The sequence below is a fragment of the Ceratotherium simum genome, chromosome 18 (assembly GCF_057802395.1).
Source record: "Ceratotherium simum simum isolate JZ-2026a chromosome 18, ASM5780239v1, whole genome shotgun sequence".
NCBI classification, from domain to species: domain Eukaryota; kingdom Metazoa; phylum Chordata; class Mammalia; order Perissodactyla; family Rhinocerotidae; genus Ceratotherium; species Ceratotherium simum.
In genome coordinates, this window is record NC_141917.1 from 32,161,160 (window position 1) to 32,178,019 (window position 16,860).

A 16,860-nucleotide genomic window follows, 5' to 3' on the forward strand; every position below is an offset into this window, starting at 1 on the left:
ATTACCTTGGTACCACGGTGCCAAATATAGCAAGTGGGAAATGAAATAAATAAAATAAAATACATTGATTTCAGCACAGCAAGATCTTTAGTTTCTTAATGTTTTCCACAATTCACAAAGCAGAGAGCAAAAAGAGTTAATAAAAACAGGGGTGATTACTAAAACTTGTTTGGTTGTTAATTTCTGGAGTGCCATGTCTATAAAGAGTAAGCAGTGACTTACATTTTCCTTCTTCATTCCTGCAGAGAACTTTTGTATTGTCTGTGTTTTGTATAACTTCAAGAGATTCACCAGGCTTGACCTGTAGATCTCTGGTCCCCCACTTCTTAGAAGCTAAGGAGGCTGCAACTTTGGTTGCATATAGGACTCTAATTTCACCATCATACTGGAAAAAATAAAGAAAAACATTTACATTATTGGTTGACACGTATCATTAAAGTATTCATCGATTGACAGGTTTATTAAGAAAGTCTTTGCTAAATACATAGTTTCTTATTTTCAAAAGATAATGTAAGAACATTAAAGAAAATGTTTTGGGGTAAAGTCACTCATAACTTCACGAATCTAACATAATAATTATTTTTAAAAAGTAAAAAAAATTTTAAAGTTTAAGGTGTACACATGTTGATTTGATGCACTTATAAATTGCAAAATGATTACCACTACAGATTTAACTACCACCTCTATCACCTCACCTAACTACCATTTCTTTTTTGTGGTGAGAACATTTAAGATTTACTCTCTTGGCAACTTTCAAGAATATAGCACAGTATTGCTAACTATAACCACCCTGCTGTACATTAGATCCCCAAAACTTATTCATCTTATAACTGAAAGTTTGTACCCTTTGACCAACACCTCCCCATTTCCCCCATTCCCCTAGCCTGTGGTAACCACCATTCTACTCTCTGTTTCTTTGAGTTTGGCTTTTTTAGATTTCACATATTTGTGAAATCATACAGTATTGGTCTTCCTGTGTCTGACTTATTTCACTTAACATGATGCCCTCAAGGTCCATTCATGTTGTCACAAATGGCAGGATTTCCTTCTTTCTCATGGCTGAATAATATTCCATTATATACATGCCACATCTTTTCTTTGTGTGTGTGAGGAAGATCAGCCCTGAGCTCCATAGGATGCCAATCCTCCTCTTTTTGCTGAGGAAGATTGGCCCTGGGCTAATATATGTGCCCATCTTCCTCTACTTTATATGGGACGCCGCCAGAGCACAGCTTGACAAGTGGTGCGTCTGTGCGCCCCCAGGATCCGAACCTGTGAACCCTCGAGCTGCCAAAGTGGAGCGTGCACACTTAACCGCTGCACCACTGGGCTAGCCCCACGCCACATCTTTTTTTATCTATCCTAACTATTTTTAGATTACCTTCTTATCAAGGTTCAAAGGACAGCTAAATTTAGATGATTATCTCAATATATACATTGTGCCTGTATGACAGTCTGCTTAATTTATTACAGAAATAAATTTAAATCTAAAATAAATTTTGTAGAAAATCAAGGAATTATGATGGATAACTGTGATATTGATAATTACACTTTTAAAATGTGTATTTTGGTACTTAAAAAATCATCATATTTCTCACTAGTGCTTTGAACTTCGTATGATATTTAAATAAAACGTACTTTAAATTTTTTCCTGAAGTCTTTTTCTTCTTTTTCCTGCTTTTTTAGCTTCTTAGGGTCTTTCTCTTCTGTCTTGGCTTTGACTCCTTGACTAGGATGACAGAACACACATAAAAATCACATTTCGTTTCAAAAATATAAGAATAATAGTGTATACTAGAGACTTAAGTCATAACATTAAATTTTTGTTAAATTTTGTTTTCAATTAAGTCTTTTTTTTAGAAATCCAGTACATTCATTGTAATAAATGACATTTCATAATGCAGAAGGGATTCTTCAAGAGACTACAAATTATGAGTTAAAATAGAAGTAAGAGATCATCTATTATGTTGAATCATATAAAATCACTTAGTTATAGTTTAAACATAGTTACATATCAGTGGTTTCATATGATTCAACCTATTCTGGAACCCTCTATATTTTTCAACCCTTCTTAGATAATTAAGTGGCTTGGCCAACATCAATGGTTTATCAAGTTAATCTATATGTTAGTTTTCTCATATCTACTTAAAACGGAGCCAGGGTGGGAGGTAGGAAACGTTGATTAATAAAAAAATCTTAGGTAAAAGTTAAATTTTAGATATTATAAAAAGGAGCTTCTTAATCCCTTTATCAATTGTCCATTTTGTGTGTGTGTGAGAGAAATAGAGAGACAGCAAACATATTCTAAATGTTTTCATCAGTTATGGATTTAATATATTTCTAAAAGCTCTAGGATCTAGGCATATGTATCTATGTATACATATACATATAGTTGGTATCTGTATCTCATAGATACCAGCTGGACTAAAGCCAATTATCGTAAGAAAGGTGAATAAGCCTAAAATAGCAATTCTCCAGCTTGGCCACGTATAGGATCACCTGAAAAGCTATAGAAAAATGCCACCATCCTTGCCAGATTCCTAGAAATTCTAATTAAATTAAATTAATTTTAAATTAGAATTAATTAGACTGAGTGGGGTCCAAGTGCTGACATACATATTTTAAAAGCTCCCTAGGTGATACTAATTTGCAGTCAAGTTTGAGAACCATTTGATAGGGTTAAATACGGTTGTTAGGGAAAGGCTGTGAACCTCTGCAGAAAGGAATTTAAAACACCAGAATATTTGTGAACAATGAAAGTTTTAAACACTGATATTAATTTTTATTAAGATTACCTAAGATAAAGTTTTGTTTGTAACTGATTTATTTAAAATGTTTGATCCTTAAGTTTTGAACCTTAGAATTTAGTCCATTCACTGTGAAATGAATTAGCACAATACTCTGTCTTAGGTTCTGCATCCTCCCTTGGTATCTCCTGTCTTATGGCACTCCAGGTGGTAGCAGAATTGCTGTCCCCAATTAGCACTCTGGAGCTACAAGACTATACATGAATGTTAAAAATGCCCCACAAGCTCTCTTTGAAAACAATTTATTTAAAAATAGAATACTATGTTAGAGAACATAAAATTGTCTTAAACTTTTAAAATAAGCAACAAGAAAGAAAACACTACATATCACATAAAGTTTAATCAGCTGGGGTTTATTTTGCTTGAAGAAAAGGGCCAATGTGTGACTCTGGGTTCCTAGAGAGCTCTTTTATGGAATGTGGTGGCATTTCTATAGTAATATGAAATAGAAAAATGCATTAAAAACTGTCAGGGATAGAAGCGACTTCCTGATTGTGAGGAATATTAAAACTCAACATATTCCTGGAGAAGAATAGATTTTCCTTTCATGGAGAACTGAAAAAGGAGAATGATTCTCGTTTCATTTTTCTTGTTTGTTTAGCCTGCAGAACTTGATCTTCATATATAAACGATTGCCTATTTTTCCTTCACTTTCTTTGATGTGGATACTGCCTCTTGTTCAGTAAAATTATTTTAACAATGTTGGTAAAAAATAAATATGTAGAGTTCACACATGCATTTTTACCAGTACAGCTCAGAAGACACCATTCTCATATTCCATTTATGTTACTTTCATCCTTTAAATAATCAAGTCCAAGATCTTTTTATTCACCTTTTTTTTTTTCTTGAAAAAGCCAGAGAGGTGTTCTTGCTTTTATACACAGTATGTATCAGACCATTTCACACTTTTATTGTAGTGTAAAAAAGCATCCTAAGAGTTTTCCTAAGAATTTTCAAAAGGTATTGCTTTTGTATTAACTGAGCTTAAGAGATTTTCATACAATTTTTGCCTAAAATTAAATTGAAAACTTAGGTGAGGTGAAGAATGTCAGTATTCATTGTTCACTTTTTTTTTGAAATTTGAATGGAAACTTTGAGAACCTGATGCTTTTGTGAAAAAGAGACATAACTAAAAGTCCTTTTAAAACACAAATCTTTTCTTCATAAAAGGAACAATCTTGTGAAGGACAGAGGGGACTTGAACAAGGTGGGTGAGGGTTGAGATATAAACTAAGAAGTGTATTCAAGACAAAAAAGGTTTTAGGAAAAGAGTAAAAATAAAGGGAGGAGATGATTCAGTGAGATCAGTTGTGAACAGGCTCTCAAACTTTTTCCCAGTGAGTGAATGAATAAACGAATGCAGACATCAGGGCAGAGGATAGTCAGGAGACAAAGAGCAGAACCGCTGGGAGAGGGGGAGGGGAAGGGAGAGAGAGGAGGATGCGGAGGAAGATCAGGGCTGTCCACTCACAAACTTAGCAGAGATGTTAGGCCTGGGATCAGGGAGAGGATGACAGGGAACATGATCACACACAGTAGACACACACCCCATCTCAGTTTTATTCCAGTTAAATTTTCTTGAGCAACCTCATTTTCACTGTAATGAAAACATCTTAATTACCTTATCTCTGGTGGTGGAGCAGGGAAATCAGAGGCATCCACATCATCATAGACTTCATCTCCCATGTCTACCAAAAGAAAAAATATCAAATGTGGAAACACTGTTAGTTTAAATTTTGATGTGGGTATTCAATGATGTTTTTAATATAAAGATTGCTTCAAGGACAATGAAAGAAGTTTTCCTAGTGTCTGAGTACATTTCTCCTGGAAGCATTGTCTGGTCCTTAAAGGGGAGAGATTCTTATCTCCATGGATACATGTGTTAAATTTCCCTCCAAAAAACCAGTCACCATGACTGTAACTATTATTATCAAGGTTTTTTCCACTGTCATTGGCAGTCGGCAGTAGGCAGTAGGCAGTAGGGATTGAAATTAAGACTCTTATTGGATTTGGGGTGGTCTGATAATATATATCATTTTATTAATATGTCTACGTCTATGATTATGTCTTTATCTATCTATCTATCTATCATCTATCTATCTATCTATCTATCTATCTATCTATCATCTAACTTCTACCTTATAGTAATATTAGGCGTGGTACCACCTTAAAATAGACAGAATATTTCTATTAATATAAGACTTCTGATAAGAGCAGGTATTGAGAATCAGTATGGTAGAAAGTTGCCATGACCTTAACTGGTTCAATGGCTATTCCAATCTGTAGATACTTTTCTTCCTTCTAGACTTCTTGTTAATAAAGTCAGAAAGAATGCTTCCTTTCTGCACCTATTAAGTTGCCTCCCAGTAAACTAATCTAAAGAGATGAGTTGAAGAGAGTACAAATGTTTTAAGGAATGATTATCATAGGAAGATTAAATGCTTTCTGGTAATGGCAAAAATTTGATTTCCTTTAAAAATTCCTCTCTCTCTCTGTATATATGTATACAGTATATACATATACTGTGCACATATATATATACATGTGTGTGTGTGTACTCTCCTCGCATTCAGGTTAATTAATTTCACAGGATAAAACTTGCTCAGCTGTATGAAGAATCCATAATAAATACATGAAAATATGATATATCATTTGCTTCTAGAAGGGGAAAAATTACTATGTCATGCACATGCCCTTAAAACACACTTGAGAACAAAGGAAAACTAAAACAAAAAACATTTTTTACTGAATTGATCACATCTGTTCCATTTTATACCTACTCTCTGTGGCGCTAAGCTTCTTGAACACTTTTTGAAAATTATAGATTAAGATGTAAGCACATCAGTTATTGATCAACTTGCATTAGTGCCTTATGTATTTTCAAATTGATAACGAAAAACAAAGTCAGATAAACAGTCTGGAAGAATAGATTATCTCTGTGTTTGGTTTGCTCTTTTAATGTATTTAATTAAAGTAAATTAAAGTAAACTTTTTGAAAGCCCTTGCATATTCTTGTGAGACAACATTTTATTTTGTTCAAAGTAAACTTAAGAAAAATCTTTTAAAGATCTATCTCAGCAGGTGGAAAAAAACAAGCTGATTAAACTGTACAAAAAAGAAACTGTTACATTCAGCAATGGGAAATTTTCCAAATACAATATAAATTATACATTAAAAAAAAATCAAAGAAATTTAGATTTAGAAGAGTCTTGGCAGCATATAGTCTGGTATGTTTTTAGAAATCTTTGTGCAGAAGTCCATATATACTAAGCTCTGACTGAATCGGGATGGGGAACACGGGAGATGCTGGTGTCTATCTCTGCCTGTTTCTTCCTTTCTCCATAGTGATCCCTACAACTCCTAGAAAAACGGTTTAAAAACCATCGATCTTTTTTATTTTCCTCTTCCTGCTATTTTACTGTTGAGAAACTGGGGCCACCCAAGGTGCAGTTACTTGCCCAAGGTTACACAATTTATTATTTTCAGAGTCAGGACTTTAATCCAGCGATCACGACTATATCCACTGCTTTCCCACTACCCCACATGCAAGAAATAAGATATAAAATATACAATTAGTTTTCATTACTTACCCAACTGTTTAGGAGGAGAAGGGAAACTAGAAGGAAAATGAGAACACAATTTTAATCAGACTAATATAAACCTGGATATTGAGTCATTTGTTTAGGAAAGGCGTGAACAAGTAACAGCCCAGAGGCTTATAAAGGTGAATTAATCTGTTGACCATCATTCCTTTCTCATCCTCCATTTCTCCACTAAGTCCCAGTTTCTGTCCATCAATTTGGAATTTAGCAAGACTTTTTTTGAACTCCAATGTTGGCCAAAAAATTTGAGAGTCAAGACATTCAGCAGTTCATTTTGCCCATAGCCATTGGACCAATGTTTTCAGATTTGTCCTATGAGGTTTGGGCATATTATCACACCAAAGTAAATTAAATGGACTCAATATTTTGGAGTCATCGTGGCATAGATCAGACCCAGAACTGTTTACTTGCCTCAAAGAGTAGAAATGCAGAGTCGAAATCAAGAAAGGTCATAGGAATCTTTATATCACCATGTTTCCCCAATTTGTACATTTATATCCCCAAACAGGAGAATGGCGAATAAGAAAGAAATATCCACTGAAACTAGAGAGGGAGAGCTTATTAATAGAAGTGATCTGAAATAAGGATTGATTGGCATTTAGTTGCAAAAGGAAAAGACCTTTGCTTTTATTACTTTCTGAACTTTAAACATACACACACACACACACACACACACATCATTGGAAGAATGGTGCACAGTCACACGAATGTGTGAGAGGTCATTAGCTCAAATGATCCAAAATAGAATTAGGTGGTGTGAAATTGGAGCGGAAAAATAATCTCTGCTTTTATTTCTAAGTAAGGACTGTATTTGACTAATTCTGCATCAAGAGAAGATTTGTTATGTTTACTTACAATTTTAAGTGTCCTGTTTATTGAGTGTTGTTTTAGTGTCTCACAAAACGGTTTAAAATTAAGAATTCCATATGGAATTAACATCTTATAAAGACTTCAGTTAAGTACGGTGAATTTATCAGGTATATATAAAACAATAAGAATATCCTACACCAGCAAACATGATTAAGATCCTTCAAATTTATATCTTTGGAATTTTTACTAAAGGGTTATTTCTGGATGGAAAGAGAAAATTCATGCTTTAGTTTTTATTTAGACAAACTGAAGATATTTATAATAATTTTAGTATAGGATAAATATACAATTTAAATAGAATTAGTATATCACTATTGTTACAAAGACTTTAAATACTGTGTTTAGAGAAAAGAAATTCCAAATTGTGTTCTTTATTTCTAGTAAATTAATTTTTAAAAGAGAATGTATATTTTGAAGAGTTGTCAATATAAAATATTATATAATAAAATATGGTGTTGGAATTATGAGCTTTAGATGTGATGCTACAGTTAAAAAAAAATCCTACTAAATGGAGTGTGTGGGTGTGTCTGAGTGTGTGAGAGTCCGTGTGCGTGCATGTCTGTGTATGTGCATGTGTATTTGTGCATGCTTGTAGGGAACATATCTTTGTTTAACATGTCTTTGAACCATATGACTATTTTTGAATTACTTTGTGCTCTTCTCATGTAAGTGCATGAGTTCAAGGGTAACACAGTCAATGAGGCTAAGATGAGCAATGGAAAATAACATTAAAATGGTTTAGGCCTACCAGAATTTGGTTACTGGTTATACAATATTAGTAGCATTTGATTAAATTAATATTAATATAGTTATTGTGCACTGGATTTGGTTGGTCGACTCTTACGATGAACCTTCATTATTGTCTGATTCAGAGACTTGAGGTTTTTCTCGTATACTTTTCTTTTTGTCATCTTTTCCCTTTAACATCTTCAAAATCCCCCAGGACCACGAGTTACTCTTCTCTTCAACCTGTAGCGTGGAGCTTAGGAGCATGCAGGCATTGATCAGAATGGAATAATCAGTGGAACGTGAAGACATTTGGTGGACATTCATATTTTTTATAATTATACTGCATTGATCACTCAGGCAGTACGTTACTCATTATACACAGCAAGATGATGCTAGTAAGCTTATAGATCATGGTCTTTGAATACTGCTGCTACTAGGTAAATTATTTTTTTCTATTTAATGAGATTTCTTTTGGTTCTTAAAATAGCAAGCTAAGTCAGGATTAAGTTTTAAATATCAATTTAGCTTTATTTTATGATTAAAATTAAGTAATTAAAAGATCTTAAATTTTAAAATATGCCATTTTAAAAGTTTAAACAATTAAAGGATTAAATATTCAATGCTGGTTTTGCCACAAATAGTATATGGTCTCAATTTATTTGGGTTGCCTATAACTATGATTATTATACAAAGGATAGCCTTGCAACTGATAAACTCTCCAGAGATTGTTGTAAAAGTAAATTATTGATTGATAAATAATTGATTGGGAAAAGTCTGAAAAAAATTATCTACAACACCTGTAATTCTTTGTCCCTCTTTTATTTCACTTCTTTTGACATAGTTGTCAAGATTCTTCCAAACAATATACCACTTCATTTGAAGTGTGGTGCAATTACATTTCTTGAGTTACTACTGCTGTTAATTAAACATTCAAATCACTTTTTGTAATGTAATAAGGAACATTATTTTCTGCTTTTTATTCTAACTGGAGATCAAAACTAAATTTCAGTATATACAATAATTTGCAAAAAGGCAATTCGCTGATTATTCTTACCCATCATCGGCGTCTTCCTCTTCGATCCCATCATAAATATCATCATCTGGGGGTGGTGGGAACATTCCTTCATTTGGAATGGGGGGGGAACCTTCGGTTAATTTTATTTTGTCAAGTAATGGTCACTCAAAATTTGATAATAAATCTGCCTTTATTTAAATGCAGAAAGCATCTCTCTTTCATATTAACCATTTAAATAAAAATAACTTTATTTTTCCACTCTCACATAGATAGTAGGTAAATTAATTGCTGATTATTTTATAAGGAATTCTTAGAGGTAAAGTATAATAAAGACATGAGGATGATAAAAGGTACTGTGCACTGGAGATGAAAAGAATGGGAGAGAATAAACATGAGAAAAAGTAAAATTGAATAGAGGGTAGAGTTAAATATTTATTATGGAAAAGGAGAAGGGAGGCGGTGATAAAAAATTAATTAATAGTGAGGAAACATTCAGAAGAAAGATACTGATCGATAGATAAGCGAAGAAAAGCAAATGGAATTAAAGGTGAATTTGTAAACATTGATGGTAGCTGAAAAAAAGGTGACCTTTCATTTCTTTTATTTCATTTCATCAAAGTGATATTTTAAAAGTTAAACCATTTCTTGTTTGATTTGTTATCCTACACTCCTCAGGAACCTTGCTATTTGACAAATATTTGTTTAACAAATGTTTATTGAGTAACTTCTCTGTGCAGGAATATGTACAATGAACTTGAAATTTGACTTTGGGGATGAGAATTTTAGCGTTGCAAGGTATTAGTGAAATTCCCTTATTTTGTTGAGGAGAAAAAGAGAGGTCTTTAGAAGTTGTAGCTAAGGTGACCATATAGGTTATCATCCAAACAAGGATACTTTTGAAAGAGAAGCGGGATGCTATTAATAATTGTGTTCAGACGACTGGCATAAATCAAGACTGCCCTGGGCACACTAGAAACAGAGCTATCCTACCACCCCTAACAAACTTGGAAGAAAGAAGTGACTTGCTTGGGGTCAGTCATGGCCAGGACTGGCATCCAGGTCATTAGTTCCCAGTTCAGTGTTCTTTCTACCACGTTAAGATGTTCCTCATTATTTGCAAATGAAAGCTTTTTGTCATTAATATACACAAAAATGTGAAGACTTGGAGAAACTGCTGATAAAAGTGTGTGGCTTACCTCCACTTCCACTGTGACTGTGGCTAGAAAAAAATCAGAAAAATTAAATTAAATATGAATTATTTAGCTATCAGGAAGAGAAGTACATATATTGAGCAGTTATATCAAGGAGAAATAATATTCCAGTTAAAAGTTATCAGGATGTTATATATGAAGAGGAAGAAAAATTGTTCTTTATGGTAATAGATGAGTAATAACGATCAAAAAACAAAACAAAACAAACAAACCTAATAAGAATCAAGTGAGTTTTAGTACTATAAAACGTATTCAAAACAATGACACTGTTTCCTTCTAACATTTTCCCATGAGGCAGTTTTCAGATTATACATTATTACATCATTTCATAGACAGACATTAAAAAAAAACAAAAAACAAGAGTATTATTGCAGGGGTCATATAGAACCATCATTGCATTCAATTCAATTCTCTTTCAATATCTTAGAATCACGCATTTTACTCTTAGTCCAATAGCGTTAAACTTTTTTTTAAAGGGAGAACTTTTAAAAAATTAAAATCCCATTCATGAGGATTTTATATAGTGTGGCCTCTGATTCTCTAAATCCAGATTGCCTGTATTTTTTTTATATATCTCTATAACATTCTATATTTCCCTATTTTATAATCGTTTATTTTCTTTCCTGTGTCTCTCACTAAAATGTGAATTCTGTGAGAGCAAAGGAAGTACAGATGGTGAGAACTGGAAAAATCTCAGAAGTTGTCTGGTTCAATGCCCTCATTTTGCAGAAAAGAAACTGAGGCTCTGAGAAATTAAGACTTGACCAAGCCCACTTTTAATTAACTGAAGAGCTGAGATAAGAACCTCAGTGTCCTGCCTTCCCGTATAACGTTGTTTTGGCTACTTTGCTGCATTCTCTGTACCGCCATTTTTGCCCTTTGGATAATCTGCCAGCAACATATATCAGTCTGATGTTACAACCACACAGTATAATTATACACTCATATCTGATTCCTCAACCTTAAAGCCAGAGTAAAAGAAATTACTCTGATATAGATGTACAATCAATTTATAAATAAAAACATACTCCTGCTAATGGAACTTTGTAGAAAAACATGCTACAAATGTCTTAATATATAAATAAGGAATTGACTTTTCATAAAGTTTAAGTATATTCTCCACTTGCTTACATACTATTTTCACATTTATTTTCTCTGACACTTCCCTTTGAGCATGAAGCAGACAGTTAGAATTATGTGAGAAACTGCGATTTTGGTTGGCTGCCACTCCTGGCAAACATATTTCATCTTGGAGATTCTTATAGCTAATTCCCAAAGAAAGGGGTTATAATAATCAGGAGCAAAGCTGCCACACATTATTTCATTCCCAGAGCAATTCTTCAACTTCTTGAAATGGTCTGTTTAGAACACAAAACATTTAACAGATAGAATAGTTGTGAGAAGAGGAGAATGTGAGAAAAGAGAAGGGAAGAGAAAGAGGAAAGGATAAATGGAAGGAAAAATGTTGGGAAACATACGTGGAAGAAAATTTCTTATGTGATGGAGGAGAGGTATTTGCATTTGTAATTTTCTTTCCTTCATCTTTTCATATTTATTACAGAAATTGCATTAGTTGAGAAGAAAGGGAGAAGAACAGCTGTCAGGACCTGTGCTTTTAAGCCTCCTGTCTGCTCACAGGGTTTGAAGTGCACAGTCAGCTCTCCTTACCCTGGAGGAATCTGGAAAGGGCAGGTAAAGAGAGCAAGGAACCAGGAGGCATCTAGAGGAGGGAGGAGAGGATGGTGCCTTCTCTTATTCTTGCCAGGGCAAGCTGCTGGTTATAGTCAGCATCTTTCCTTGTTCTACTAAGGACAAAGCATGTTCTGTTATGAGATCTCTGCCAGCAGCAGCTGTAGTTTCAAAAACAAAACTTGTGTAGAAATTATGTCTCTTCTTTCATTTTCTTATTAAATATGCATGAGGGAGAAATAGATGCTAGTAAATATTGTGGTGCTATACTTGTTTAAGATATTGAGCATTAAAATCATACACCTCCTCCAACCCCATTTTATTAAATAGAAAATTGTTTTTCTGCTACATGTTTCCTAACTAGAGCATGTCTTTTAGAGTTGTGGTTTTATGGACTTGATAAAATGGAAAAGGTAATAGTTTTGGAAAATAGGCACTTATTATGGTTAAATAATGTTTCATTTTAAGAACATCATCTCTTTTTTGTGGATTTATTATTTTTTTCCTGAGTATGTGCATCAGTGTAAATACGTATTTATTAATATAACCAGGGTTCTTTAACGTCAAAATAAGAGAAATGGGTTTTTTAAGAAATAAATAAAAGATAAACATAAAGTATATACATTGATAATATATGTAGAATGACATACTCATAGCCAGAAAATTCTGTAAATCTCAGAATATGGCCACTTAGAGCTTCAACTGACCTCAAAAATGATATTTAGTGACTTACAAACTAAATCAATGTGTTTCTGATTACTAAAGCCAATTTATGATCTGTAAACTCCAGTGCATACATTGCATGTTTTTATATATGTTGTATAATTTATGGCCATAACATGGTAAGAATGCATTGCAGGCTACAATTCATTTTAGAAAGACAAAACTGCCAGAAAGCAACACAAAAAGTTTTATTGATGACATGAGGTAAAAGACTACAAGAGGGAACTTCATTCTTCATATGTCTTATAAGTATATTGCTATTTTGATAGTTTTATATTTTTTAAATGGTTGATAATTTAAAACATTTTTTTCTTTGAAATTTGAGTTATGAAGAATGCAGACACATTTTTACCCAAGTGAAGATCTAGCACAGATCATGTGTTTTGGGATCATAGTGGAAGTGTCCCAATTCCACAAAGTGGGCATAGAAAAACGAGGATTCTTAACTGGCTGGAGATTTTCCTCCTCCCTTTCCTGCAACCTGAAGGGATTGTGACTTTATCAGGAAAGGGAGATATTGGAGGAAAGAAGAAATGAAAGGAGAAAGGGAACGGAAAAGCAAGGAGAAGAAAGGGCAAAGAAGATCAGAGTTAGGAAAAAGAGACAGAAAAGCAGGCATGGAGAAAGGAAACTGAAGACTGAGAAGAGAAAGAAGGGAAGAAGACGTACGTGGAGAAGAGGGCCACTCTCCCCTCTTGGCTCCTCCAAAAAGGATGTCTTGTTCTGTTCCTCTGCTCTAGCAAGATGTTCCCGTAATTCTTGTGGGGAAGGTTACTCTAATCTAGTGGAATGAATGGGGCATGCAAAGTTGGACCCTTGGTTGATTCCCAGGGATTATAGAGAATTGAGCTTTTACTTTTTTACTTTTAAAGAACAAAGTAGAGTTGTAGTAAAAAGCATTCTTTTTCTCTGTTATATTTTCAAATAAGAACAACAAATTTATTTAGGCTTAGAGATTTCAAGGCAAAAAAAATTTATATTTTTTAGAGCCAAATCCTATATTTCATGCTTCATGTTTTACAAAATCATATTTACTTGAGGCATAATCCTAAGATCAAATCAGAATGAGTATTATAAAACAGCATTTTGGAATGACAACACATTTGGCAAGATCTGGCAAATGGCCCATTATATTTCAAGTAGTATTGATACGTATAACCAAAGAGTACAATAAAAGACTATGGAGTTTCAAATGATCTTTCGCTCATATTGGTAATTTAGTTTACTGATAGACAGCCGTAGGAAATATAGAAGGCAAAATTCTAGGATCTTAAAATACAGAATCTCTGACAAGGAGACAGTCTGATCTGCTTTACAGTTTGTATTTGCACATACCTGCTAACATTATCCTGCTCTGCAACATCATCGTATACTTCTTGGTCATCTTCCATGGGTCTTGAAAGAGCACCCAGAGAGTTCTTTTTCCGTTTCAAGGAATCATAGTCAATCTCTACAGCAGTTGTCTTAATATAGCCGTCTACCAAAAGAGAAATGATCTCTGTTCAGGTAACTGTAGTTTAAATATTTTAAAGTTGTGAATAAAATATCAATTGCACATTTGCTCTTTAAAATCTCTCTTCATTTCTTTGCTTGCAATTCTGATTTATAGACTTTCCATGTAGACACGTTTTACTGTACTTTGTCAAAGTCTTATGCTGTTGTGGTTTGGGGTAAGCCTAGAGTCTATTTCAAAGATTCCAAAGCGATTCACATGAATCATTTTTTCCTTTTTTTTTTTTTTTAGTGAGGAAGATTGGCCCTGAGCTAACATCTGTGCCAATCTTCCTCTATCATTTTTTCCTTTTAACATCAGTGAAGAACTGAATGCCCTTTGCTCCCCCCTGGAATAATATAAATATTTACATTGTTGCTCATTAAAAAGATAACACAGATGAGGTGAAGATGGGACTGTGCCTGTTATTTTAAATCTTCCTCTCTTTGTCCACCCTGTAAAACACTCCTAACTTAATGCTTATGAGTAGTTCTGGAAGAATTTGCACATTTAATATTGGCTCAAAAAGACAACACCTTGAAGTCATCGGAAATTTGCACTCACATGACCCCCTTGCTGTCCTGCCCAGCCATTTTCCTTCAGGGTTGTCTGTGATGCGGATTATTTCAATTTGCTCTCCTTGCTTGAAGCTCAGCTCGTTCTTTCCTCCTTTGACATCACAGCAAGCTTTTGCTTGGTGGATGACTTGAATAGGGCCTGTTAGCTGCAAAGAGGAAAAAAAGAATCACAACAGGATTCCTTACTATTTAGAAACTCTTTAAGGGATGCAGTTTTGAAAGACAATACATCCACAACTTGCCAACCTGCCTATTTCCAACATTTACAGGTTTGAACTAGAAATTGAGGGGGAGTGTCATTCCTGGTGAATGTTTTTACAGGAGGGGAAAAATCACAGAGGTCAGGCAGAACCAGCAAAGGACAGGTAAGCATGTGCTTGGGGTCCGGGAGAGTGGCAGTGATCTGTTGACCTTAGGAACTCTGTGAAAGGATCGCAAAGGAAGCCACTAAGAACCAAATACCATTTACGTACGACAATCCACGCTGGGTACTATGTGTTTTTATGGAATATGCTGGTGGTCTGCTTGGCAGACAGAGGCTTTTTCCCTCTTTGCATTGTGTAGTTATTCTGATGATTCTCCACAGGCCTAAAACAGCAAAGGGAAGGGTAGGTGGTGGTGGGTTGTACTTGTTGGAAAAGCATCTTCTTTCCTTTTTTTTTGCTGAGGAAGATTGGCCCTGAGCTAACATCTGTGCCCATCTTCCTCTATTTTGTGTGTGGTACGCCACCACAGCATGGCTTGATGAGTGGTGCGTAGGTCTGCGCCTGGGATCCCATTTCACGAACTCGGGTTGCCGAAGCGGAGTGTGTGAACCCAACCACTAGGCCACTGGGCTGGCCCCTCCACTTTTTTTTTTTTAATGTTGTGCTATGTGTATCTATAAATTTAGAGTAGATATTACCTGCTATAAATAAGATGACATTTTAGAAGTAGCTTTGTGAATAAAAAAATAGGACACAAATGTTATGCAAGGTGTTAAAAATTAATATCCTGAATAGTGCAGTGGTTTCTTGATGGCAGGAGAATAACTAGTTTAGATCAAGAATTCTAAACTCCTCATTTCCTAATCCTAAATTGGTGTCTTTTCAACAGAATTTCTTGGGTCTTTTGATATGCAAATATGCATTGTGATTTTTGAAGAAGCTCTGTCTCATTTTACTGCACTTATGATGCTATGAATTGTGAGACATTTCATTAATTATGTACCACTAAGAAAAGAAAACAGCTTAATTTAAATTATGCCAATAATGTTAAGATGCATCCTAATTTCAGAATTTTAAACTATGAGATATTTTATGTCTTAGAATTAATGAAATATGGTGCTATGTAACAGTTTCCACATTTATTTATTTAATTTTAACATCTATTAACATTTTGTGGAAGGAATATAGCTTGTGAAGTCCTAGTCTTGCCAAACTTTTGAGTTCGTATTTAGTGGTATGGTTTCCATACTCTATTTTTTTCTTACTAAAAAATACAATTTGAATGAATGAGTGAAACAACGCCAAATTGATTTCTCCAAAAGAAACACAAGGAAACACTTCACATAATTCCCCAAAACTATAAACAATCTCTTCATAAAACGTGTGTTATGAAGATTTTCATTTAAGGAATTAATTTTTTATACTTTCCACTTGAAAACTATAAATGTTGGTAGCCACACATTCTGTATGAGTAAAATGCTTCACTATTCACATTGTAATCTTAATTTTACTTATATATAGTAAACTTTTTCAAAATTTAATGAGAACCTATAATAGATACAGTGCCTTATGTGCACTATTTTATTTAATTCCACAGCAAACTTTCAGGAGAGTTATCATTTATTCTCACTTTAAAGAATAAGAATCTGAAGTTCAGAGAAGTTTAGTAACGTGCCCACAATCACATAACCCGCATGTACGGCTAGAATTTGAATCCACATCTGTCCATTTGACTCTAAGCTTTACATTTTCCCTGCACCATACTGTTGAACCTTTGTTTTAATATAATAAATATACTGGGAAGTTATATATAAACCAAATTTTTATAATTCAAGCCATATATTAAATGTTCCAGAGGAATTAAATATTTAAAGGAAAGTCGATATGAATCCTTTTTAAAGTTAAGAATAGTTTTGTAACTCAGATAATCACTCTAAA

General features: G+C 34.0%; 1 protein-coding gene across 3 annotated transcripts in view; it reads right to left on the reverse strand.

The window, feature by feature from the left end:
* FYB1 (FYN binding protein 1) overlaps nucleotides 1-16,860 on the reverse strand; it is a 158,137-nt gene that overhangs the window by 12,887 nt on the left and 128,390 nt on the right. For 2 of the 3 annotated variants that reach the window (XM_087443225.1, XM_014781599.2), the window contains exons 8-16: nucleotides 14,703-14,862; nucleotides 13,982-14,123; nucleotides 10,220-10,242; nucleotides 9,063-9,129; nucleotides 8,124-8,261; nucleotides 6,398-6,423; nucleotides 4,429-4,495; nucleotides 1,639-1,729; nucleotides 223-385 (exon numbers count right to left, since the gene is read on the reverse strand). In XM_087443225.1, coding sequence (XP_087299351.1) covers nucleotides 223-385; nucleotides 1,639-1,729; nucleotides 4,429-4,495; nucleotides 6,398-6,423; nucleotides 8,124-8,261; nucleotides 9,063-9,129; nucleotides 10,220-10,242; nucleotides 13,982-14,123; nucleotides 14,703-14,862 — 877 coding nt within the window. The remainder of the gene's footprint in view (nucleotides 1-222; nucleotides 386-1,638; nucleotides 1,730-4,428; nucleotides 4,496-6,397; nucleotides 6,424-8,123; nucleotides 8,262-9,062; nucleotides 9,130-10,219; nucleotides 10,243-13,981; nucleotides 14,124-14,702; nucleotides 14,863-16,860) is intronic. The other variant, XM_004422761.3, reaches the window with a different exon arrangement.